General features: G+C 42.4%; 1 protein-coding gene across 12 annotated transcripts in view; it reads left to right on the top strand.

Annotated features, from left to right (window-relative positions):
* Cobl (cordon-bleu WH2 repeat) overlaps positions 1 to 25,237 on the top strand; it is a 228,347-nt gene that overhangs the window by 14,217 nt on the left and 188,893 nt on the right. Inside the window, exon 1 of one of the 12 annotated variants that reach the window (XM_011243652.3) lies at positions 19,741 to 21,914. The exons of the other annotated variants lie outside the window; for them this stretch is intronic. Within the exon in view, the coding sequence (XP_011241954.1) occupies positions 21,907 to 21,914 (8 nt within the window). The 5' untranslated portion in view covers positions 19,741 to 21,906. Of the gene's footprint in view, positions 1 to 19,740; positions 21,915 to 25,237 lie in introns of those variants that run through there. 12 annotated transcript variants of the gene reach the window in all.

Here is a 25,237-nt window from a genome sequence, read left to right as displayed (position 1 = left end):
AGCTGAGAGTATGGACATTGGCAGGCTTGTCTTGTGTGTTTGTATGTGTCCTCACCTTTAGTCCTCATAAATACCTTGTGGGGTAGGTTCTAATTCTATTTTAAAAGTGAGGACTGCAGAACACAGAGGGTTAACTATTATGACCAAGGTTAGCTAACTTGATACCTTCACTTATTAATTACGTTGATCAAATCTCATGTCCTCCTCAGATATTCATGGATAACATGCAGGGTCCCTGAGGAAAGCCCAGAGTCTAAGGTGAAAAAGTAGGGTGATCAGGCAGGAGCTGTGAGAGTTCACTCAGGTCCTTGCTAACCTTGACCTGGGAGGAAGCCTGGGTTTGCTGTAGGCAGTGCTTGGTCCATAGTCACATGGCTTAGAGTTTATCCCAGTTTATCCTTTCCTTTCCCCAAGAAAGTATTCATCCTGCCTACCCAGTGTCACTGCAACACAGAAGTAGTGGTGGCAGGGTAGGGGACATAGACTGAGGCCTGTGGATGTGCACTGTGTATCCTAATACACTATGAAGTCTGCTCTTTGACAAGTGGGGGTGTCTGAAACTTAAAAGTGAGCATGACCCCAAGTGTGAATAAAGCAGTCAAGAATAGAAGGCAGTGAATTTCTAGTCAGAGATGTGTGCAGCTTCTTAAATGTGATCAGTGGGCTCATCTCTCCACAGTTGGTAAGGCTTGTCTTTGAGAGTGAATCCCCCCTCCCAAGAAGTTTAGGATATTGTGGAGACACCCAGGCACACCACTGGGGAACATGTTTCCATGAGGCCCTAGAACAGGCTAACTGAATCATTTATTTTGAGTGCTTTTCTTGAATTTTATCATCCATCCATCTCAGTAGACCTGTATGCAGGACTATTTCACTCTGTGTTTTGGAGCTGAACATCCTTAATAGAGCTAGTTTAGGGTAACCAGAAAATGATGCTATGTTCTCTCCCTGGGTAGCATTTCTATTGTCAGTAACACCTGCCCTCTGAGAGGGTCACCAACGTCCACGGGTTCCAGGTCCACAGGCTCATCCTTACTTGCAATGCCTGGGGAAGCTGCAGGAACCAGTGCTGGTATGCTGGGATTTATTAGTCCTGCAAGAGGGTTCAAGCTTATGACTTTGGGAAGAAATAGGGACAAGCAGGAAAAAAAATGAGTAAAATCTAAATAACTTTGTTCTCTGATGGTTATTCTCTTTTGGTTCCACAGCAAAGTTGAAGCAAAATATAATAATTTTAAATTTTTTTCTTAGCTTAAGAATTTTTATATACAGTCTATCAGATTTTTCCTTCCCCACAGACCAACTTTTCCCAGATCCTCTCTACTTCTCTACCCACCCAACATTATGTTCTTTCTCCTTTTCTCTCCCAGAACAAAAGCAAAACAAACAAACAAATAAAAAGCACCTATAATCAAAACAACTCCCTCAAACACAAAATATAGCAACTCCTCAAAAAAAAAATCACACAAACCCCACAAAGTCCATTTCATGTTGGCTAACTCTTTCTGAGCACAGGGCCCTGCCTTAAGGTGTACCCAGTGTCACTCCACTGGAGAAAGCTGATCTCCCCTCTCTATTACTTGCAAATAGTAATGCGATTAGAAATGGGACTTTGTGCCTATTTCCCCTTTGCCATACTGGGGCTTTTGCTTGGCTTGAACTTAATCAGGTCTTATCTATGCTGTTGCCATCTCTGTGAGTTCATATGTGCATCAGCACTGTTGGGTCTGGAAGATGTTGTATCCTTGGAGAATGTAATTTTTTCTTAACAGACAATTCTATACCTTCTAGGCAGCCAGGCAGTGGACCCTGACTACATGGGACATTGCTCAACTCCATGTCTGCACTTCTCAGTGTCTTTTTTTTTTCTTCTCACTCCAGCACCTGCACATTCCAGCCTGCTTGCTCAGGCCCAAAGATTTATTTATTTATTATATGTAAGTACTGTAGCTGTCTTCAGACACACCAGAAGAGGGCATCAGATATCATTACAGATGGTTGTGAGCCACCACGTGGTTGCTGGAGATTTGAACTTAGGACCTTTGGAAGAGCAGTCAGTGCTCTTTACCACTGAGCCACTTCTGCAGCCCTCTCAGTTGTCTTAAGATTGCTCAGTCTTGTGAAGTGTGTGTGTGTGTGTGTGTGTACACAAAATTATGTTGTTTGGTCTTTGAGAAGGTGTGTTCTGTAAGCTCAGGGAAAGAACAGAAAAAGATTACAGGATTTCTACCAGTGCCTGCCTCTAGCTGTCTGGCCACACAATTTGTGCCATGCGGGATGGTTCATGTGCTATTCAGATGGTTCTTCCCAACTACAGGAACTCTGAATGTCGTGACAAGTGTCTTGGAGTGGAGTCTTCAGTGCAAGTGTAGGAGATCTGAAATGACAGAAAATGAGTCATTATATTGGGATGTTGATTGGACTGGAGCTTTGGAGTCTACTGTATTTTACACAGGCAAGTCCACTTAAAGCCTGCTTACAAATGTGGATTGTCTTCGGTCTTGGCTGCCATACAGAATGCCTCTTGGCAGTATTGTTATTATGGCCATCATTGTTACTACAGAGGTCTGTTTAATGATACTTGATAAATTTCACTTGAACTTCATGAAGCTTGTGAGTCTTTGGGAAGGCATTTCATTCTCTACTTTCCAAACAGAGAAGAGCCAATGTACCGAATAAAGACAGAGAACAGAGACAGACATGGCAATTCACATCTGTGGTTTTAGCATTAGGCTGAGGCAGAAGAGCTATGAGTTCAAGGCCAGACTGGTTTACATAGTGAGGTTCTGGGGCAGTCTGGGCTACAGAGAGAGATCCTGTCTTCAAGCAAACACACTCCAAATAAACCAAGTGTAACAAAGCAGCCCGTCCTGCTCTGTTATCTGCCTTTGGGCTGGCTCTATATAGGTAGCCTGCCTGTGTAGCTATTGGCTGCTTACTGTATTGATAGCATGTCTTATCACAAAAGAAAGTGACTGAATTGAAAACTACAGATAGTAGTGATCTATTACTGCATATCAATGTCCTAAAACTGTGCAGCTAGTCTCAGGGACAGTGTTTCTAATTTTCTACGTGTGATAGAAGCTCTCTTGTAGCCACTATGTGTCATTCATACAAAACAGCTAGATGGATCCAGCTGTGTTGACCATTACTGGGATACCTCAGCTCTTTGCCCTGTGGTATTTCTCTGCGTATTTGGATGTCTTCGTAGCCTGGTCTCCTCCACCTTCAGATAAAGAAGTGACTTGGAGGAATGAAGGAGGAGGCTGTAAGGCCTTTTGTGACCTAGCCTCTGAAATCACACATGACAGATCACTAAATACAAACCTGACTCGGGGTAGTGGTTGGATTGATTATTTTAAAACACCAGTGAGCCTATTTTGGAATTTCCATGGAACAATCATCTGGATTGTCCTTTTCCATAGCAACCTTGTCAAGCCCCTATTGAGGATCTGATAATAGCACATATCAAGAGTCCAAAAAAGGGATACGTTTATAACCAAATCCTACATGAGGTGGAACTGGCACACGGCATTCTGATAGTTGGTTTTTCTATGTGTAGAGAAGTTCTTTACATGAGTATGTATTGTTTATATAAATGTTCTCAAAATGGCAGAAACTTGCCTACTATTAATAACAAAGGATAGCATGACCAAGTGTCTCAGTTTAGGACAGTTTAGTTTATGCTTGTTATCCTCCTGGAGCTCCTAATACTGTCCATTTTGCTCTCCAATTACCCTGTCCAGATATAGATATTATAATCACTCAGCCTGAATGTTGGGTTTACCTAAGTAAATATGAGGGCCCCCATTCTGTGTTGATGATAGTCAGGATGATGCTTCAGATTACTAAGTAGCTTTGGAATATACAGACCTCACCTCCACCCTAGAAGGCTGTGTAGAGGCAGCATGGCATGATTCTTCAAGAGGTTCAGAGCATTCCTAAGTTATCCAGTTGGCTAAGGATCACTCATTTGTTCACAAAAGGTTCATCCTCTCATCAGTTCCTTTACTATATATATATATATATATATATATATTAACAAGACACTGCCTGTTCTCAAGGAGACCAGATGCAGAGTTCTGTTTAGTCTAAAGTAACTGTATACATGGAACATAATTTTTATCCTTTGCAGGAAATGTAATTTTTAGTGCATGGTTCATTCATGTTGCTTAGAGAAAAGGCAGTTGAGCCCAAATTGCTGGTGCGCTTTCTTGATAGGCTCAGCACTCTCTGCGAGTTGTCAACAGCATGAAAGTGGGTACAGAGTCTTTGTAGCTTTGTTTTGTGTGGCCAGCATGAAACAAAACTATTGTGTGAAAATACTTCCAGTGTAATTCAGTTAGTAGTTTTCCTGTAGAATTATTTCTCTGTAGATAAAGTCTTCCTAAGTAAAATAAAAACCTCACAGGATAAGTAATTTGTGTAAAATTATCATTCAGTTCCAAAGCAAAACAAAACAAAATAAAATTCACAGAAATTCTCACAAATAAGAAAACAGACAAAGGAAATGAAAACAACCTTTAAAAATGTTTGGCAGCAGTGTTAGGGATTGAACACATACATGTTCAATCCCTAACATACATGATAAGAACCAATGCCCTTATCATGGAAGTTACGTCCATCCCTGCACTGGTTGGTTTGTAGTCAGTTTTACACTAGTAGAGATATTTTTGAAGAAGAACCTCAAATGAGAAAATGCTCCTATCAGATTGCTTATAGGCAAGATGTAGAGCATTTTTTGACTGAATACTGATGTGAGAGGGCCAGGCTACTGTGAATGGTGCCATCTCTGGACAGGTGGGCCCGGATGTATGGGAAACTCTGATGAGCATGGCCTCAGTTCTTGCCTCCAGGTTCCTGCCTCACGTACGTACCTGTTACCTCCCTGGATGGTGAACTACAAGCTGGAAGATGAAATAAACCCTTTTACTCAAGTTGGTTTTGGTGATTTTTCAGAGCAATGGAAACCCTAAGCCAATCCCAAAAGCCCAAATTTGTTTGTATTGTCATTATTTTAATCAGTTACCTACACCATAAATTTTAAATTTCAACCATGTTTGATTGTTTCAGGGTTAGTTCTTTATCATGTTTCTTTGTGTATTGTGAAGGCTTAACAAAGAAATGATCCATTTCAACTAATGTTCTACTATTTAACAGTTATTTAGTAACTGGATCTTTTAAAAGTAATTTATCAGTGTGTTGCATTTGGGTGTTCCTGCTCTGACTACGTCCATAAAATAGAAGTGAGAACAAGTCTCTACACAAGTAATTATGACCAGGACTGTGCCAGGCGAATGAGTACAAAAGGCTTCAGGAACATTCATGGTTAAAGAACCAATTAGTTCTGCTTAAAGTGTAGGGCCCAGATACATCCAGTTTACTTTTATGAAAGGCTGCCTCATAAAATGTGATGTGTGCTTCACAACTGCAGTCACCATATAGTGTTTCTCTTGCAGCCAGAAATTGTGGTCTGCACCTCTGTTTTCCCTCCCCCCATCCTTTTGCCTGCTGCTGCAATCAATCTATATGTGGGTGTATGTTTGTGGCATTGTGTATAGCAGTGCTCTCTTTTGTCATGCTCTTTTGCTAAACATAATGATATTTACTCTCATGTAGTATGCTGAGATTCACACTCTTTACTGACAGGCCTGATCCATGCACAGATTTGCAACAGTTAGTCTAACCCTTCTTCAACTGATAGACTATTGGATGATTTCCTTTCCTATTTCCTAAAGCTACTGTGACCATTCACATATAAGCTTTGTGTGACACATATCTCCCCAGCCCTCTTGAGTGAATATTAGGAGAGTATTCACTCAAGAGGCTGGGTCACATGATTTGGTGCGCTTTTAATGTTTAAGGGACTGCTAGGCTGTTGTACATTTCACCAGCTATGGACAGGAATTATAGTTGCTGGACAGCTTTGTTTGTTTTGTTGTTGTTTTTTTTAAACCATTTTAAGTGTATGAAATTTATTGAATTTTATATGTAAGTGGCTTTGTTTTAGAATGTGATATATGTTTAGTAGCTTTCTGCAGACAGGCATAACCTTCTTTATGAGTGACTTCGCAAGCATGGGCTGTGTGGAAAGTGTGTGAGGCTTAGCCCTCTCCTCCCAGGTTTGCGGAGTAAAGTATTAGTCTGTGGTTCTAATTCTCAAGTGGCTCAAGTCCTTGAGCCAAGGTGTCTTCTCTCCAATTTCTAGTATTCCTTGTACTGGCTATCTAGCTGATGATTCGTGCACACCTTATAATCAACCTAGCCACTGCTGAGGCTGGGTTTAGTGTTAGGCGTTGGTGACCTGGCTCTTTAGAGAGCTGTATGCTGTTGCTATGGGTGAGGTGTCACAAGAGGAACAGGCACTGAAACTTCAGGGGAGGCCCTTGTTAGGGGAAGTACCAGGGCCTTCCTCAGAAGATTGGTGGACACACATGGTGAGGAGCATGTGCCTGCCAGCATAAAGGCAGGCAGTATATCTGAAATGAATTGCCATTCAGATATTAATGGCTAGTGTTATTATTTTAGTATTTCAGTCCTCCTGAAACTTAGAAAGAACAGAAAAGACTGATCATGTGAGGAGTGTTGCTGGGAATAATCTGGGATCGTAGGGGAGCCCCAGAGGGTTCGACCGTGCTGAAGACAGGCTTTCCATTTATTTTCAGAAAGGCAACCTTGCACACCCTTAAGTGCCCTTTCTCTGTATATTTATGCTTATCTTTGTGGGCGGGGGTGCAGTTAAACTTATTTAACACAACATTTAAAGAAAGACTAAGCAGAAATCTTTCAATGATAAGAGTTTTTGCTTGTTTTTAATGAAGTAGGCTCCTTAAACTGACATTTTATGTTTCACATGATCTCTGCTGGGAAGATCTCAGTGATGAAGGTCAGGGTGGGGGTAATCCAGTCTGCCTTGGAACCCAAGTGTCCCAGAGATCAACAGCCAGATTTCCAAGCAAAAGAAACGGTGCTTTGTCTTCTGGTAGCCAACAGCACATGACGCTCGTAATGCTATTGTGGCTTAGCCTTCTATTGTCTTTGGGATTGGTATGTGCGTGTTTGATTGTGTTTGCTCAATGTAATTGTGAACCCTGAACAATCATTGCTTCTCCAGGTCAGGTGGAAGTCCTTCCATTCTGAGGTGAGGCTGTGTAAATTAGCACCCTACTTCCCAGCATCTTCTGAAGGGGTGTCTTCCAACACAGTCTTCTTGCTCCGGTTCTGCTGTTTTTTCTGTACCCCATTTGTTTTCCCAAGGTTTTAATGGGGCCAATTTGCAAGGATGGTAATACAAACAGAAGTAGTATGGCAAGCCAAACAAACAAGCAGATAGAATGAAGGAGCCTTTAACTATGAGCACAAAGCAGTGTGTTGTGCAAATCAGTTTTGTCTAAGCATTTCTAACAAGTGGTGCATGAGGAAAACAATAATTTCCATTATCCCGGTTATTGAAAGTAGGACATATTCCAGTTGCTCAGAGGAGGCGTCACTTTCTCTGGCACTGAAAGGTAATTACTTGCAGTTGTTTGTTCGAGTCACTATACTCCCAACTATTTTGTGGCTTGCTGAAAGTGTTTACTCAGGATTTCCAGACCCTGAACGTGCACCTACTGTATTCGAGTGTGAGAAGTGTCTGATGGGGTAGTGTAAGTGTCTGTGGAAACAGACTGCTGTGAGCACAGGGCTCCACTGAGCATCACAGAGCCAAGAGCATAGCACTACCTGTACTGGGCTCAGTGGCCGGGGTGCTGAAAGTTCTGGTAGAGAATCATAAGAGGAGCAAGTAAGAGGGCATCTGATGAGATTGATTTATTTACAGATGGCAAGAAATCAGCATTGCATAAAGGGAGGCCAACGGAGAGAGGATCTGGGCAGGATCTCTCCTAGAGGTCACACAGCTGTATAGCCCACCAGGAGCCCTGGCTAGAGGAGGCATTGGAAGAATATGAAGGATCAGTGGATCCTATATTAGAAAACTGTACCCTGGCAGCAGTGGAGTGGTACTAAGAGACAAAGGCTTAGACTGTGGCAATTGCTTAGACAGAAGATAAAGCAGATTCTGAGTTGCCTCGGGAAGGAGGCTGTGGGTTGGGAGGGGATTTAGGCTACCCATCACTAATAGAACAGAGAGCTACTGCACATGGGAACTGGGGAAGGAAAGGGACTTCTGGGTTCTGTTTGTGTGTTATGACTTTTTGGTCATGAGCTCACAGATGCCTTTGCAAGCAATATAATCCTATCACACAATAGGTATTCTTCAGAGGACAGGACAGGTCCAGTTCAGCCTTACTTCGTGGAGACTCACTGAGTCACCTAGCCAGAAGGGTGGAGGCTGGCCTGCAGCCAGAGCTGCCAGCTCCCTGGGCCATGGTGGTTGTTGACTCAGGTCTGTAATTTCAGCCATCCGTTTGGGGTAAGGATCCAGGTGATTCTTTCATATAGATTGAGAATGCAGCGAAGAGCTGCTGAGCAGAGCCTACCTGGAGTGCTCAGCAGGACCGGGTGCCTATGAGTCCACACTTCTGAATGGAACGTGGAGATCTCCAAATGGGCCAGAGACTAACTCTGATTAAAAGTTGCTAAAGCCACAGCAGAAACTGACACTGCCTGTCTCAGTTTTATCACCTATCTATCTGGTGGGTCTCACCTTCCCTCTTCCCTAAGGATACGGTGACATAGAGGATTAAGAATTTTCCCAGGGCCTGGATGCTAAGAAGATAGCTCAGGTGGTAATGTGCTTGCTGCACAAGTGTGTGGTCTAATACTCATGTAGAAAGCTGGACATATTGGTATGCTTCTGTGACCCCAAGGCTGCTGGGGAAGGCAGAAAGTGAACAGGATAACTCCAGGAGCTAGCTCTTTAGCACAATCAGTGAGCTTCATGTTCAGTGAGAGATCATGTTTGAAAAAAAGAAAGTTGAGAGTGGTAGAGGAAGATAGGATATGAAATTCTAACCTCTGTTAATGCATAAACAGCTACATTTGCACCCTCAGGCAAATGACACCCATGCATATACACATACAACAAACACACATGTATGTAACACACACGTGCACACACATGCACACACACACACACACACACACACACACACACACACCTATGGTTAGGGTTGTCAACATACAGGAAGCCCAGTTAAGTGAGAATTTCAGATGAAAAGCAAAACTTAAAACTAAATACATATCCGAACTATTCATTGTTTATCTGAAGTTCACTTTGAAACAGGCATCTTGTATTTTTGCCTACTGTCCTACCGTGCACTTGATTCAGTTTTCTGAAAGTCCAAACTGACTAAGAATAGTACAGACTGAGCCGGGCGTGGTGGCGCATGCCTTTGATCCCAGCACTCTGGAGGCAGAGGCAGAGGGATTTCTGAGTTCAAGGCCAGCCTGGTCTACAAAGTGAGTTCCAGGACACCCAGGGCTATACAAAGAAACCCTGTCTCGAAAAACCAATAAATAAGTAAGTAAATAAATAAGTAAATAAATAAATAAATAAATAATAAATAAATAAATGACACCCAGGGCTATACTGAGAAACCCTGTCCCAAAAAAAACAATAAATAAATAAATAAATAAATAAATACCACAGATTTAATAAATAAACAGCCTAAACAACAAATATTTATTCTCATAATTCCTGGTTGCTATGAGGTCCCAGATCACAGTGCAAACATGGCTGGTCCTGATTTCAAGTGAGAATGTCTGTAACTTACAGATAGCATCCTTCTTCATGTTCTGAAGTAGGAGAAATGGAGGCACATGCAGAGAGAGACAGAGAGACAGAGAGAGACAGAGAAACACTGCCCCTCAGGCATGTGTTCTTACAGGGTATCCATCATGTTCTCTAGACTCTTGTCCCATGACCTATATGCTAATCCTTCATCTCCAAGTAGCACCTTGGGCATTAGGTTTCACAGGCTCCAGGCTCCACCTATGAAATCTACCCATCTTTCTGACATGAATGTGGTGTTCTTCAGCAAGCATGGCTGTAAGTCCCTGGGGCAAAGTGTGTGAAGTGAAGACCAAGGAGTAGTCTTGGAAGTACTGTTTGAAGAGGGATGACCCCGAACTCTAGACAGATAAAAGAAGAAGCACACTCATGAGCCACTTGATGTCTGTCACTGTTCATCAGATTCTGAAGCCCAATGCAGTGGGCATACCTGAAAAAGATGCCATGATAGTTATATGCCTTTTCCTGTCAAACATGCTTATGATATGCTTTGAACATACCTACTATCAGTTATCCCATCTCCTAGGTTTACCTTTGCCCCAGAAGTCCTCTTGCTTCTTGTGCTCCTATTTTAAAAATTACCTGACTAAATCTAGTGTATGCTGCCAGGACACTCAATGGCCATCTATTGGAGTAGGGTTGATTTACCAGGGGTCTATATTCTTAAAGAAAGCCCCTCCCCTCTCCTGAGTTGTCATTAAGATCAATAGCTCCTCAATTGAGGGTAAGGGTTCCTGAGCCCATGCCCCTCCAGGCTGGAATATTGCCTGGCTTGATCTTATGCATGTTTTGTGCAGGAAACCACAGCTGCCAAGTTGATAAGGAAGGTGGTGGTGTCATATTCAGAAGTCACCGCTTTGCTCCAGTGCTCCCCAAGCTGTGGCTCTCATACTCCATCTCCTCTGCTGAGATGGTCTCTGAGCTCAGTAATGACTGAACATTCTACAGACATTTATTCTCTTGAACCAGTTAAGGGTTTCTACATTAACAGCCTAGTCCACTTGCACAAAGAAACTTTTCTAATGAGGTCCAAGTTATGAGCTGATCTATGAGTGTCTACTCTATCTGCAAGTTCTACATTTTTAGTTCAACTAAGCATGGATTGAAAACAATTTAAAAGCTGCATCTGTAATAAACATATACAGACTTTTTCTTACATTTTAAACAAGGAAGGGAAGTAGCTACTCCTATATAATTTATTGTATTAGGTACTGCTAGGGAGAAGTTAAAGTGTATATGATAATATGTAAGAATATATAAGTAATACACTCTGGCTATTTTACAGTAGGCACTTTAGCAGGTACAAAATTTTGATATTTATGGACTCCTAGTCCACCAAAATGTACTCATTCACTCCATTATGAAAGATAACTCACTGTATCCAGTGACATTAAAGGGAAGAACGTTTTCCATGGATATTAAAGACAAATATGTGAATTGAGTTCTTGTTTTAAAATTTTTATTTTTTAAAATTAACATTTATCCAGTATCCCATATGGAGTTGATTTATTTTTTTAAATAAACTTTTGTATAATTTAATATCTGTGCATGTTTGCTAACATGTTACAGATACATGTTTATATCAGGGTGAAGAACGTGCTCATGATCCCTCATGTTCCTCTCTCAGTCTCCCTGATGACTACTCGGTCTGCTCTCCCTCACTGTAACTTTGAGGATATACACAAACCCTGCAGCATGTATGTCTTAGTTGGGGTTATCTTTGTTGTGATAAAACACTGTGACCAAAGCAACTTGGGGAGGAAAGGGTTTATTTGACTTATATGTCCACATCATTGTTTATCACCGAGGGAAGTCAGGATAAGAACTCAAACAGGGAAGGAACCTGAAAGCAGGAGCTGATGCAGAAAACCATGGATGAGTGCTGCTTACTGGCTTGCTCTACATAGCTTGGTCAGTATTCTTAAAGAACTCAGGACCACCAAACTATGGGTGGCACCACCCACAATGGGCTGGGCCCTCCCATATCAATCACTAATGAAGAAAATTCTACAGGCTTGCCTACAGCATGTGGAGGCATTTTTCAATTGGGGTTCTCTCTTTTGTGATGTCTCTAGCTTGTGTCTAGTTGATTAAAAACTAGCTACCAGCCGGGCATGGTAGCACACGCCTTTAATCCCAGCACTTGGAAGGCAGAGACAGGCAGATTTCTGAGTTTGAGGCCAGCCTGGTCTACAGAGTGAGTCCCAGGACAGCCAGGGTTACACAGAGAAACCCTGTCTCGAAAAACCAACCAACCAACCAACCAACCAACCAACCAACCAACAAACAAAAATGTTAGCCACCAGAATGTATCCCTTTGAGCCTTCACTTAGCATTTGTAATTCTGTGTGTGTCAGCTTATTTTTCTTGGTTGCTCAGCAATAGTCTATCTGTGATTCCACCAGTCTGTTTACCCATTACCCTCTGAAGGACCCCGAGGTAGTTTCCAGTGTTGTGTCAGTGCTGAAGAGCTGGTATTGGAGTTTCTGCAGGTATGTGTTTGTGTGTGCTTTCTCAGTTTGTGTTGCTAGGGTGAGTATGTTTACTCTTGCATTTATCTAATGACTAATAGTTTCATTTCTTTGCTATCCATGCATCTATTTAGTAAAATAATGTGTCTAAGTTTTTTGCTTGTTATATATATAGTTTTTGAAGTTTCTTTATGTAGCATCAGTTCCTAGGTCCTATATGTGATTTGAGAAACTTTGTCAGCCATCATGTTCTTAGCTTCACATCAAAGCTATTTGTTACTGTGAAGGTTGGTGGAGATTGAACTCACGCATTTATGCTATGCCTATGACTTACCACTGAACAGCATTCGCCGCAGCAAAATCAAAGTTTCAAATGGGTATCTTTAGGTTATCTATTCCCAATTTTGTATTTCTGGTGGGTTTTGATTTCTTTCAGAAAACCTTTAAAATTCTGTGAATTTTCTAGTGTTGAAAATGTATAAGCTTTTGGCATTTTACTTAAAAAATCAGTATTTTACCACCTATGTGGAATATTACCTACAGGTCAAGCATTTCTCTTCACAGAACCTGAAATCTGAAACACTATAAGATATAAAACACTTAGAGCTAAACTACTCCAAAAATGTACACATATTTCAGAATTTCCCCAAACCTGAGGAATCTGAAGCATTGCTGGTGCCAGTCATTTCTTGTAAGGAATGCCTGTCCACCCATGAGGTATTGTCGTGCCTGTTGTCTAGGCACATTGTCAAGGACTGGTTGAGAATAGGCAGTCTATGGAGCCGGATTTCTTACCAGCTTCCTTTTCTTCTTGTGCCACGTTCATTGCCATGTTTCTTTTACATCTGAAAAACAATATAGCAATTCTAAAACAGTTTTATTGGCTATAAATTATTTTTATCAGCCTTCATTTGAGAATGTCTTTCTTTCTTCAACTTATCTGTGAAGAGTGTACTGCATTCTAAGCAGCTTAAGGGAGGAAGGTTTTAGTTTAGTTATGGTCTCTAATGATTCATTCAGTCCCTGGTTAGCCTTGTGTGCTCTGGTAGTATAGTGTATGGTGTCAACAAGAGCTTCTTTGCCTTGCTGTGGGCAGGAAGCAGCAGAGAGATGAAGACATGCCCCCTAGTGACCTGCTTGTGTCAGGTAGGCCTCACTTCCTAAAGTTTCCAGAACCTTCTAAAAACCTGCATTGAGCTGAGGTCCAAGTACTGAACATGGGAACCTGTGGGGGTTATCTCATGTTCATTTTAAACCACAGCGGGGCTGCATTCACTGTATGTACAAATTCTCTGCAGTACTTTGCATAACTTTGTTACTTCCTGAGCATTGTTTCTGCATCATGAGACATGTGGTTTGCTCTAGTTGCTCTCAAGATGTTTATATTTGTCTTCAGTTTTAAGCGGCTTAGATCGTGATGTCCAAGAGTGTGCTGTGTCTTCAGTCTGCACAGGGTTTGCTGAACTTTGTGAATGTGTATGTCTGTGTCTTTTGTCAACTTTGGAAAGTTTTCTGCCATTAACAGTTGAAATACTCATTTTGCTTTTCTTTTTCTTTTTCTTTTTTCTCTCTCTTTTTTTTTTTCTTTTTGGTTTTCAAGACAGGGTTTCTCTGTGTAGCCCTGGCTATCCTGGAACTCACTTTGTAGACCAGGCTGGCCTCGAACTCAGAAATCCGCCTGCCTCTGCCTACCAAGTGCTGGGATTAAAGGCGTGCGCCACCACGCCCGGCTGTTCTCTCATTTTTTTTTTTTTTTTTTTTTTTTTTTTTTGGTTTTATGAGACAGGGTTTCTCTGTGTAGCCCTGGCTGTCCTGGAACTCACTTTGTAGACCAGGCTGGCCTCGAACTCAGAAATCCGCCTGCCTCTGCCTACCAAGTGCTGGGATCAAAGGCATGCGCCACCACGCCCGGCTGCCTTTCTTTATAGAATCTCATTGACATGATATTTAGACTTGTTGGTACCATTCATTCAGTAGGTTCTCAAATCTTTGTTTTGACAGGCATTTATTTCTCTCTGACACTCAGACTGAATAAACCCATCCATGGACAGGTACTTGTGCTGAGGATCCAGCCCATGAGCTTATTTCACTTATTGGACTTCCACATCCCCTATTTTCCTACTCTTCTGCCGGGTTGGGGGAGGGCAGATAGCAGGGTGCATGGTACTTCTCCAGATTTCTGTGTGTATTCTTTTGCCTGCCATCAGGTTCCAGGATGTGCTGAGTCCAGGACTGGGAAAAGAAGAGCAAACTAAGCCAGGGTTGCTTTGAATTCTGGTCTCTATTCATTACCATTGTTCACTTTACCTAGCTCGTGTAGCGGCTGTACACCCTGAGTAGCTTCTGTAGCAGCACTGAACCAATAGCACCTTCCTGGTGCTTGAGCCCCTCTCCTGCTGCTGCTTTGAAACTTCACTTGTCATTCACATCCAGACAATGGAGCTTTATCCAGCACTAAAAGGAAATAGTGAATCAAGCTAGGACAGGACATGAAGGGCTGTTAACTGTGTGTATTACTAAGCTACAGATATCAGTCTTTCAAAGCTACATGCTGTACCCATCCCACTGACTTCTGGAAAAGAGAAGACAATGGAGTTAGTAAAAACGATCAGTGGGGGCCAGGAATTAAAGAAAGGGAATGAGGACAGACTTGCACCTTACAAAGGATCTGTAGGTCAGCAAAGACTAATGGTGATTTATGTCATTGCTCCTTTGTGCTAGACTACAGGATGCACAGCACCCAGAGGGAAAGGTAATGCCAACCGCAGTTGTTGGCAACAATGATGTCTGCTACAGTGCTCCAGTTTTAACAATGTGTGGCTGTGACAGGTTGTGCTGGTAGTGGGAATGGTTGTGCCTGTGTAGGGGAAGGGAGCATTTGGGAACTCGGTACCTCCCTTTCAAATCCATTGCAAGCCTAAAACTATTATAAAACATTTAAGACTATTTTAAAATAAATTCACACGTCAAAGATGATATAGTAAAACACTTGGAATGTAGTTGAAAATTTCAATTTGTTTGTTTTAAAGCACAGAGAAATTGAATTTTTTAAAAGAAAAAACGTCTGTGCATTTTGGAAGTACAATGTAGTCCCCACCCCAATTTCCTCTTCAGTTGTCAGGATATGAGTGTTGGCGGCTTCTACATGCTTTATTGGAATTATCAGGATCTAATAGATAATTTTGAATCTGCTAGAACTTTATGATACGTTTAAAATGTGTGCAGTGCCTTTCTCAGAACTTTGCCATGTGCTTCCATGGTGATTCATTGGGTCTTAAGAGCTAAGATAGTTTATTCATCTCTCGGTGCTGGGCTGGCACACAGGGTGGGGCTTGGTAGTAATCTGAGAATGGTAACAGCTGTACCACCATTCCTTATAGGACACAAGTGTCTCTGAGGAGAGTGGTTTCCCTGTCGCCTGCCTGAGGCTGCATGGGTGCTGTGATTAGTCACAACACACAGCCCCAAAACAGCCACAGACAAGGCATACAGTAGCTATGCAGAGCCTGGAGTTACGTTGATCTCAAAACAAAAACAAAAGACAGTGCTTGTTAAGAGTTAGGCTCCTTGCCCCTCATTTTTGTTTGTTTGTTTGCTTGTTTGTTTGTTTTTGTTTTTGTAGTTTGTTTGTGGGGTTTCTCTCATTGTTTGGTTTGTTTAGGTTGTTGTTGTTTCGGGGGTGTTTTGTGGTTTTGCTTTTGGAAAAAGTGAAGCATGAAGAGGCAGGTCTGTAATCCACTGGCTTGGCTGATGAGAGGGAGGGACTTGTCTAAATATAGCATTGCTGCCGCTAATGCTGGTGGAAGGGGCAATGGGAGTGACTGTACAAAGGCGGCTCTGTCCCCTGGCACTGGAGGATACCCACCCTCCCTCCCTCCCTCCCCTGGCCTCATCTGATCAGATATGGTTCTCTGGGTGGGAGCATATGAGGCTGTGAATGTGGAACTCCATTCTCATTGGTCAGCGTGCTGCCTCCTTAGTGGCTATGGTGTAATTTCCTGCAGCAGCCTCCACATTTTTATTGATAAAGTTTCGTACAACATATTGTGATCCTGCTTTTCTGTCCCAACTTCTTCCAGAACATCCCTGCCTCTGTACTCAGAACCCAACTCTGCTTAATTTCTTTCTCTCATTAAAAATCAAGCAAACAAATAACAACAAAATAAATAAGTAAGTAAGTAAATAAATGAAATTTAAAAATCAGTAACCAAAATATACAAGCAATGGACCAATAGGACCGAAAAGAAAAAAAATGCCCTAACGAAGTCATATGAGACAAAAGGTCTACAAAAGTATCATTGAATTTGCTTTGTGTTGATCATGTACTTCTGGGCATGGAACCTGCCCTGTAGTATAGTTAATATACTCAGTGAAACTCTATTGGAAAAGACTAATTTTCCTTTGCAATTGGGTTTCAGTTGTAGAGAGCATCTTGGCGAGTGGTGTGAGACTGTGTCCACTGAGGTTATACTCTTCCTCTTGCACTGGGCCTTCAGCACTGAGAGAAACGGCCATTCTGTCCTGTCAGCCTAGCTTCCTCTCCTCTGGGTTGATTATCAGTGTTTTGATATGGCAGGCCACAAAGGGAAATTAGCTATGGCTACAGAATCTTATTACGGAAGACCAACTCATGGGGATAGAAAGCATATTCATATATGTATAATAATTATTTTATCTAGAGAAAATGAGCAAAAACAACATGTATACATACAGTTAAAATTTTAAAACATGACCAAAACTTCTTTGGAAAATAATTAAATTGCTTAATAAAGCTTCTTGAGTTCCTCTTAAATGCTTTAGCTTATACATCAGAAATATTTAAATACAATTAGGACAGATACAGACAGAGTCACAGTGCACCCCCTTTATATATAGTCCAGCTGCTTACATGTTTATAATTTTCTGACACTCCCCCGCTTCTCATTGTCCCATGTGTCTGTTCAAGTGTGCGTGACATGCACACACACACACTCCTGTTTATCTAGGAGTAAGATATACTTAAGAAGAGATCATCGATACATTTCCCGGCCCACCATGCCCCTCCCAGCCTTCCCACACTCCATATTTATAACTCATTCCCTGGCGCTGAGTTCCTAGTCCTTTCCATGGATTTCTAAGTTTCCTGTGTATCTAGCCCCTCAGCCAGGCCAACCTTCCCTTCACCCTCCTAAACTATTGTTCCTCAAAGAAAGAGCAGAGGTAGAAAGGGAGGAGAGGCCTTTAAGGAAAGGCTGATTTCTTCTCCAATGCTGTGATTGTACTGATACATCAAAGTTACACCGAGTTCTGAAACTGTTCTTTGGGATATTTGATAGGTAAAAATCTTATATCAATATAAACATTCTGTTTTTTATAATTAAAATACTGACAGTTTTGCTGATCTCAGTACCTTACATTACCATGCACCTCATACACATATTCCCATGAATGTTTTAGATATAAAAACATCCATATAATTAGAGGTTGGAGACATGTCCTTATCAGTTACTTTCATCAGCATCCCTAGGGCAGAAAGTTCTTGAAAACTCTTCCTCTTCTTGTTCTCTTTGGAAATTGTACAGATGACAGGGCTTTGTCCCCCATGGAGTGGCTGGATGGGGAGTAGCTGTGTGTAGGCTTCTGCTGGCCTGTCCACAGATATCAGACAATCCTGGGCTCCGAAGTAAAACCCAGTGCTGCTAAGTTAAATATCATTGCATCATTCAAGTTGTGGGAAAGTGCTGAGGTAGGGTCTGTTCTTGGCTGACTGACCCCAGCTTTGTAAGAGCATAGCTGGCATTTTAGTTATGTAAGGCATAACATGGCATTGACTTGAACTCCAGAGCATCTGTGGCCATCATAGAAGAGACAGGGCTATATTCTTGGGCCTTGGCAAGAGCATCTCATCCTGCACTAGGACAGATGCTGGGCCTGTAGTCCTGTTCTTTAGCTGCTGCCTTTGTACAATCTGGTAACAGGCAGGGACCAGGAGGGTATTTACAGTACCTGCTTCAGCTTCCCTCCATGTGTGCTTGTTGGACATTGGAGGGTCAGGGCCTCTGCTGTATCTTATAGCTCATACTAACCAAGTCCTACTGCTTATGTATAAGCCTCAGATGTTACCTTCTGCTCTGTGGTGCAGGCCAAGTTCTTCCTTGGGCACTGGGCCTCCGTGCCCTTAAGACTTGGTTTACACTGGTCTTCTTTTGACCTGAAACTGTCCTCCTCTGGAGGCATCTTCCTCCCCACTTAACTATTCCATTGACCTTTCCAACTTAACACCTTTGCCTCTTCTTATGTCCATTCTCAGGTTCCATCACAGCCCCTCACCCTCGTCCAGGGTTCACTGCAGGGGCATGCTAGGCTTGGGTGGTCTCTGGCTTTCTGATGGTCTTTGAAGTTTTCTGAAGGCTTGGATGACAAAATGAGAGTCACTGCTGGCAAGATTGGTGAGAAAGTCCAGCACCAGCATGCTCTGAGGGCAAGGTGACTGTCCATCTGTGACTGAGTGTATGACATCACTAGGCAGGGGTTGCCCTGACCCAGCAACTACCATGGGTAGCGCTTCCTTTCTCTGAAGTTTGAGCCATCCTCCCCTTTCTTATAGCTTTAGGACCCAGAGTTATCTAGAAGTTGTAACAGGCCAAGGAGTCCCATTCTTCATTTTCTCCAAAACAATGAATTGATGGGGTCAGAGACCTTATAAATAAGCTCAGAAGGTCCTGTGGATGAGTGTGGGTCATCCAGCCATGTCTTTCTACTGGAAGGCAGAAGCTACAGTTGCTAGCCTTCTCGGTGGGGGACGCTATCAGTAGGAGAGGTCAGCCAGGTGGTCAGCCAGGTGGGATGTTGAGGTTCTTCCTGAGTACTTGGCATTGAGCATGCTGCCTGTGGGCTGCCTGGCACCCTGGGCATCTGTAATTAAGTTTCCCGGTAACTCTAATAGATGCTGAGAGCTGAGAACACTTATGTCTATCTCAAAATGGCTCATGGGCCAGTGTGCATTGTGTGGCAGATATGCTTGGGTGTCTTTTTCTCTCTGTGTTTCCTACATGGTCTTTTCTCCATCATTGAACGCATTTCTTGTTCTGATGGGGTCTTATTCTCATCCTGTCTCTCTTGGCACATATGCTGTACAAAGACATGTGGCCACTTGGACTGTAGAGGCCAGAACCCTGGAATAATATATGACCCAGTTGGAGAGCAGGGCCAGAACTCTGCATATCATGTCACCCTGCCCTGGCAGATCTAAAAGCAGTAGTTCCCAAATAGCAGCTACAAGATGTCCTAATTGAAGAAGAGGAGGAAGAGGAGGAGGAGGGAGGGAGGGAGGGAGAGAGAGAGGGAGGGAGGGAGGGAGGAAGAGAGAGAACGAGAGAGAGAGAGAGAGAGGGAGGGAGAGAGGGAGGGAGAGGGAGAGGGAGAGAGAGAGAGAGAGAGAGAGAGAGAGAGAGAGAGAGAGAGGGAGAAAGAAAGGGAGGGAGGGAGGGAGGAAGGAAGGGAGGAAGGAAGGAAGGAAGGAAGGAAGGAAGGAAGGAAGGAAGGGAGGAAGGGAGGGAGGGAGGAAGGAAGGAAGGGAAGGGAGGAAGGAAGGTAGGTAGGTAAAGGCTGCTGTGTTTGCCTGCTGATTCAGTTTTACATGTGCATAGTGTCCCAAGGAATTTACTCTTCAGTCTGGTTCTCACTGGAGCTGCCCTTGTGCCCCCTTTCTTTGTGAGCAGGCTTCTGGTATTGCTCTCAAGTATCTGGCATGGAGTTGTAATCTAGCAGTTTATGTGCCCTGTCACTCCCCTCCCTGCTATTCTCTTCAGCCTTGTCTGTGTCTTTTCTCATGGTTCAGTCCCTGATGAAGTGGGCTCTCAGACAGCCAAGAGTTCAAACCAGATTGTTTATATTTTAAGTTGTTATCACCATGGGTGTTTCTCCTTTCAGACAAAACCTCATAATTAACATGCAGACCTTCGAATTAAGTCAAATTATTGGTGTCAGAAAAGAATTCTTTTTATTAACAATGTGTCAAAATACTGCCTTGGCATTTCACACCATGACAGAGTAACAAAGATTTAAACTAGTGTTTTCTAGAATGAATCAGTTGTTGGAGGCAGGGAGCCCCTGAACTTGGAATTCCTACATGAAAGATGTTTACTTTTAAGAGTCCTCCACTGTGTAAGACAAAGATCGTGTTGAGCCTGTGCAGGAAGCATGCTGAGTGGCAGATTTTAGTGGGGCTTTGTCGGTTGAGCGTTCCCAAGAGTAAGTCACCACACAGATGTAAGAATTGTCTAGTGTGCTTGGCACCAGACAACCCCTCTCAGTGGCTTATTTCTGCCTTTCTTTCACAGATAATTAATGGTCTCAACTTGGTTCCTTTGTTTGAAAGCAAGGGAATAAGACATGGAAAACAGTTTGGAGTCCTTTGTGACACTAAAGCAAAACAATAAAAAGGAATTTGAGGGTGTAGAAGTAATAACCATGGGCAGAAAAGATGCCACCCTCCGGCCTGGGGTGACTTAGATATTGGGTGAGAAAGGCTGTTGTTCTAGTGGTAATTCTTGTCTGAGGCACAGTCAGGGAGTTGAGGGGTGTATTTATTTGGTCTGACAGAAGATAGGAAGACAAGGTCGAGTGTGAATTGGAGTCCTCTTGTATTGAAAGGGGCAAGAAGATACAACATGACAGTGAGTTTCAGGCAAAGTGGGTTCTTCAAGGAGAGGAGAGGAATGCCCAGATCAAGGAATAGAAAAACTGCCACTGTGAAAGAGCCCACTACTGCCTTATGCTACGAGGGAAAGGACGAAACCCATGAACAAGTGGCCAAGGAAGACTGTTATTTTCACAAGGCCTGACCTAGCTTGCTTTTCTGTTGCTATGATAACTACCATGACCAAGAGCAGCTTCATGGAGTAAAAAGATTATTTTAGCTTATGGATTTTATAGTCCGTAATTGAAGGAAACCAAAGCATAAATGTGTAGGCAGGAACCGAGAGACCATGGAAGAATGTTGCTTACTGACTTGGTCCCTATGGCTTGCTCAGCTTGCTTTCTTGTACACCTCAGGACCACCTGCCTAGGGGTATCAATATCCACAGGGGGCTGGATCCTCCCACATCAAACATTAGTCAAAAAAAAAAAAAAAGCTCCATAAATTTGCCTCCAGGTCAATCTGATGTGGGCAATTCCTTAATTGATTTTTTTTCCTTGTCTGATGGCAGTAGCATGTATCACCAAAAAGCAAAACCAAAATAAAAGTAAAACAAATCAAAGCAACTGACTAGCACAAGGCCCAATCATAAACAGGTGTGGTAGGTGTCACCAGAAAAAGGAATTGCTGAATGCAGGGGTTGGTATGGTTCAGTGACACTTAAAAATAAACATCTAAAATAGGTTTTATGAGATGCTGGAATTCCAAGACCACTGAAGTGACTGAGTATTTTAGGAATTGTTTTTGATTATCAGACAATTTAGGCACGTTAACTGTTTCCAAGGAGGTAAAATTAGTTTGTCTCTCTGGCAAAGCTTGCCATTCTGATTTAGAATCTCAATCTTTAAATGCCTGCTAGACCCAGCCACTATAAATATGCAGCAGATGAGCTGCCCAGCCCCTCTGATAGGAGGAGCTGAGCGTAGAAGAACAGTTTTTTGTCTTTAAGTGGAGGCCCGTAGAAGAAGAGTGAGTGTGATCCAGTTTTCTCATGACCCAGCATCTGCAAGGATTTTCTCAGGATGTCACTGTAGGTACCAGTTTCTTTTATGATAAATGGAAAATTTGTGATAGTGGTATTTCTTGTCTTAACTCAGGCACCTTGACAGTAGATAGCATTGTATTTTGAGGTGGCTTTTCTGGTTACCATCCAACATCAAAGCAGGCACATATTTTGGTTATTGCTTCCATTGTTGCTCATGTGGCATTCCATAATGGAAACACATGGAGGAAAGGGGTCCCATGGCATCTCTTCTTTCCTATAGGCAGTGGATTGTGAATAGCCTTTCGAGCTCACAGGCCTCATTTGGGTTTTTGTTTAGACATCTCAGGACTCTGGAGACAGGTTATAGAGAGAAGGACCTAAAGACAGCATATGTGGGATTACCTGGCCTCTTCTCACCCGGCTAACACAGCTCATGCCTATGAGATATTTTAGTTATCAAGGGAGGAAATATTCACGGATATTTTAGGATTTAGGGTAGAACTAAGTGATTTTTGAATTAGTCTCTTTCCTGAATTAATTTGTTCTCAGTAATCTGAATTTTGTTTTTGAAACTTCAAATTAAAATAGTTTTATTTTACCTTTGGTAGAAGGGTTAACAGGCTATTTCTACTTCTTACCTTCATCGAAATGTAACTTTGGTTTCTTCAGAGCGAAAGTAATAGAGAGCTGAGGAAAAGGATGCTGCACTGGATCAGCTTGTCTGTGACTTATACCCTACCTCTGAGCTGTGAAACCTTACCAGGCTAGACTCCATAGTCAAGTATAAAAGTCTCAGCTTGAGTGGGCTGTGCACACCTGAAATAGACAGCTTAGGGCCCTTTAGTCCCTCTCTGTGTTAACAGGAACTCTCTGAAATGAGTCAGTTTTCAGTGCATTTACAAGGATGTGGCAGCCTTTTGATAGAGAGCCATGCCCAGAATACATGTCTGTAGGTCTCTGAGCGCACCTGAGAACTATAACTCATGAGGTAAAATCTGAGATCAGTCTTTGTACCATTCGTCTCTTTCCATTCCCTCTCTGTGACCCGCGGGAACATCTGTTCACTTGTTTATAATTTTAGCAGCTCTCTGAGGTTTGCTGTAAACATTGAAATGAAGCATTTGTTGAAAAAACCACTTCTACTGGTAGTGTACAGCTGTAATACTAGTACTAAAGAGGCTGAGACAGGAAACGTGAGTCTTCCTGGACAGCTAGTATTGCTAAATTTAATTTAAAAAATCCCATGTTCGCCGAGCGTGGTAGTACACGCCTTGTGAGGACAGCCAGGACTACACAGAGAAACCCTGTCTCGAAAAACCAAAAAAAAACAAAACAAAAAAAACAAAACAAAAAAAACCAACCAACCAAACAAACAAACAAAAAACAAACCATGTTCAATAATAAACTGTCTAAAAATACATAGTGATCGATTGAGCAAAACTCCTAGCTTTGGTCTCTGGCCACCGGTACATGCAGGTACACACATGCTTGCATATATGTATGTATACACCCTCAGGAACATGTACAGACACACATGTACACACAGTTTTTTAAATGTAATGAAAATTAAGTAAAAATAAAATTAAAACCCAGGTTATTATTAATGTTTAACGAGCGATGCCACTATAAAGTCTTTTAATAAAAAGAACTTAAAAAAAAGACTTCTAGTCCCTCTTTACAGCTATCATGTTCTGTAAAATTATTTAATGCACTAGCTATCATACGCCTGGCCTAAGCAGTTTGGAATGTCATAGGTGGCTTTTAGTGACGATGTCCTCACCTCACAGTCAGGTTTCTAAAGGAGCCTGGACATATGGCGCTACACACATGGTGTCCAGGGGAAGTTTCATAGCAAGAGCTGAGGACATGGCTCACAAGAAGATACACAGCCCACATCTTGGAACTCCCTGAGTTCCATACACAGCGTTTGGATTTTGCCCTGCAGGGCAGCAGTCAGCAAGCACTTTGGCAGAGGGTCAGATGGTAAATGATTCCAGCTCTGTGGGCCGTCTGTCTTTGAAGGGCTCCTTGGCTCTGCCATGATATCCAAGGCCACTGAGCATTTCGTAAATGAGCTGTGGCTGGGTTCCCATGCTGCTTTGTTTATGGGCAGAGGAACTTGAGTTTCTTGAAATAAGTACTAGGAAATATTGTTCTCTTGTTTTTTTCACCAATCGTTTTCAGAAATGTAAAAGTCATTTTTAGGTTGGTTATATGTTGAGAAATTGGGAAATTTTTGAACATCTTGTATACACCTACTACCATTTGTATGTCTTCTTCCTTTAAATTTTTATTTATTCTTGTGTGCATGTGTGTGTATGTGTAGTACCGTGTGTCCATGTGAAGATAAGAGGGCATCCTTGTGCAGTTGGTTCTCTTCCACTTTTACATGGGTCCCAGTGATGGAACTCAAGTAGCAAGCACCTTTGCTTGCCTCACCATCCATGTTCTCTTTTAGGAAATGTCTTCTTCAGAGTGCTAAATACCAAAATTTAGGTGTTAAAGACAGAAGGTTGAGGTTAGGCCTATGATGCAGAGACAATCTGACATCTCCTTAGAGCCTGCTTTCTAGTGGTTCTCAAGTAGGCATTACACTAACAAAGATGCTTTTTACATATTCTGCTGGAGAACCTGTGTTTGCAAGAAGGTCTGCAGCTACAACACAGAAGGGCCCAACCCCAGTGTGCAGCCCTGCCTGTGCAGGGGGTCAGAGCTGAAGCTCTGTGCTGTGAGGCTGACTAGAAGGCTACACAGCAGCAGTTCAGTCCTCACTGCAGAGAAAGGCCAGCCTGTCCACATTTTCTAGCTCCCATATTTTGTCTATACAAATAAATTTAACAAAAACAACTTCTTAAGATTTCAGCCCTGTGTGTTGGGAGCAAGCATATTTCTCTCTGTGTATATGTGCATATGCATGTGGGTGCTTATTTGCACACATGTGTGTAGAAGGCAGAGGTCAGCCTTGGGTGCCGTTCCTCGGGAGCACTCGACTTTTTTGACAGTCTTGCATTAGCCAGGAGCTCATCACCTGTGCTAAGCTAGCTGACTGGCCAAGCCCAGAGATCTGCCTGTCTCTATTCCCCAATTCTGGGATTACAAAGTTACTACCATGCCTGGCCTTCTTGACAGCATGTTGTGGAGATTAAAAGTGGGTCCTCATGCTTTTGCAAAAAGCACTTTAACTGACTGAGATATCTTACCCACCAGCTTAACGTTTCTAAAATGTTTTTAAAAGTTAGATAATAAAATGTGTTTTGTATGCTTAGTAATTCTCTAGTAAATTTGTTATCAAATTAGCATTGAGGGAAATAGCCTTTTGAATCTTTCAGATTGCCCCGTTTAAAGCTTTAGTTTCCATATTTATCCTC

This window comes from Mus musculus, chromosome 11 (assembly GCF_000001635.26).
Source record: "Mus musculus strain C57BL/6J chromosome 11, GRCm38.p6 C57BL/6J".
Taxonomy (NCBI): domain Eukaryota; kingdom Metazoa; phylum Chordata; class Mammalia; order Rodentia; family Muridae; genus Mus; species Mus musculus.
Note: the sequence above shows the minus strand (reverse complement) of the source record. Positions and strands in the feature narration are given on the sequence as shown.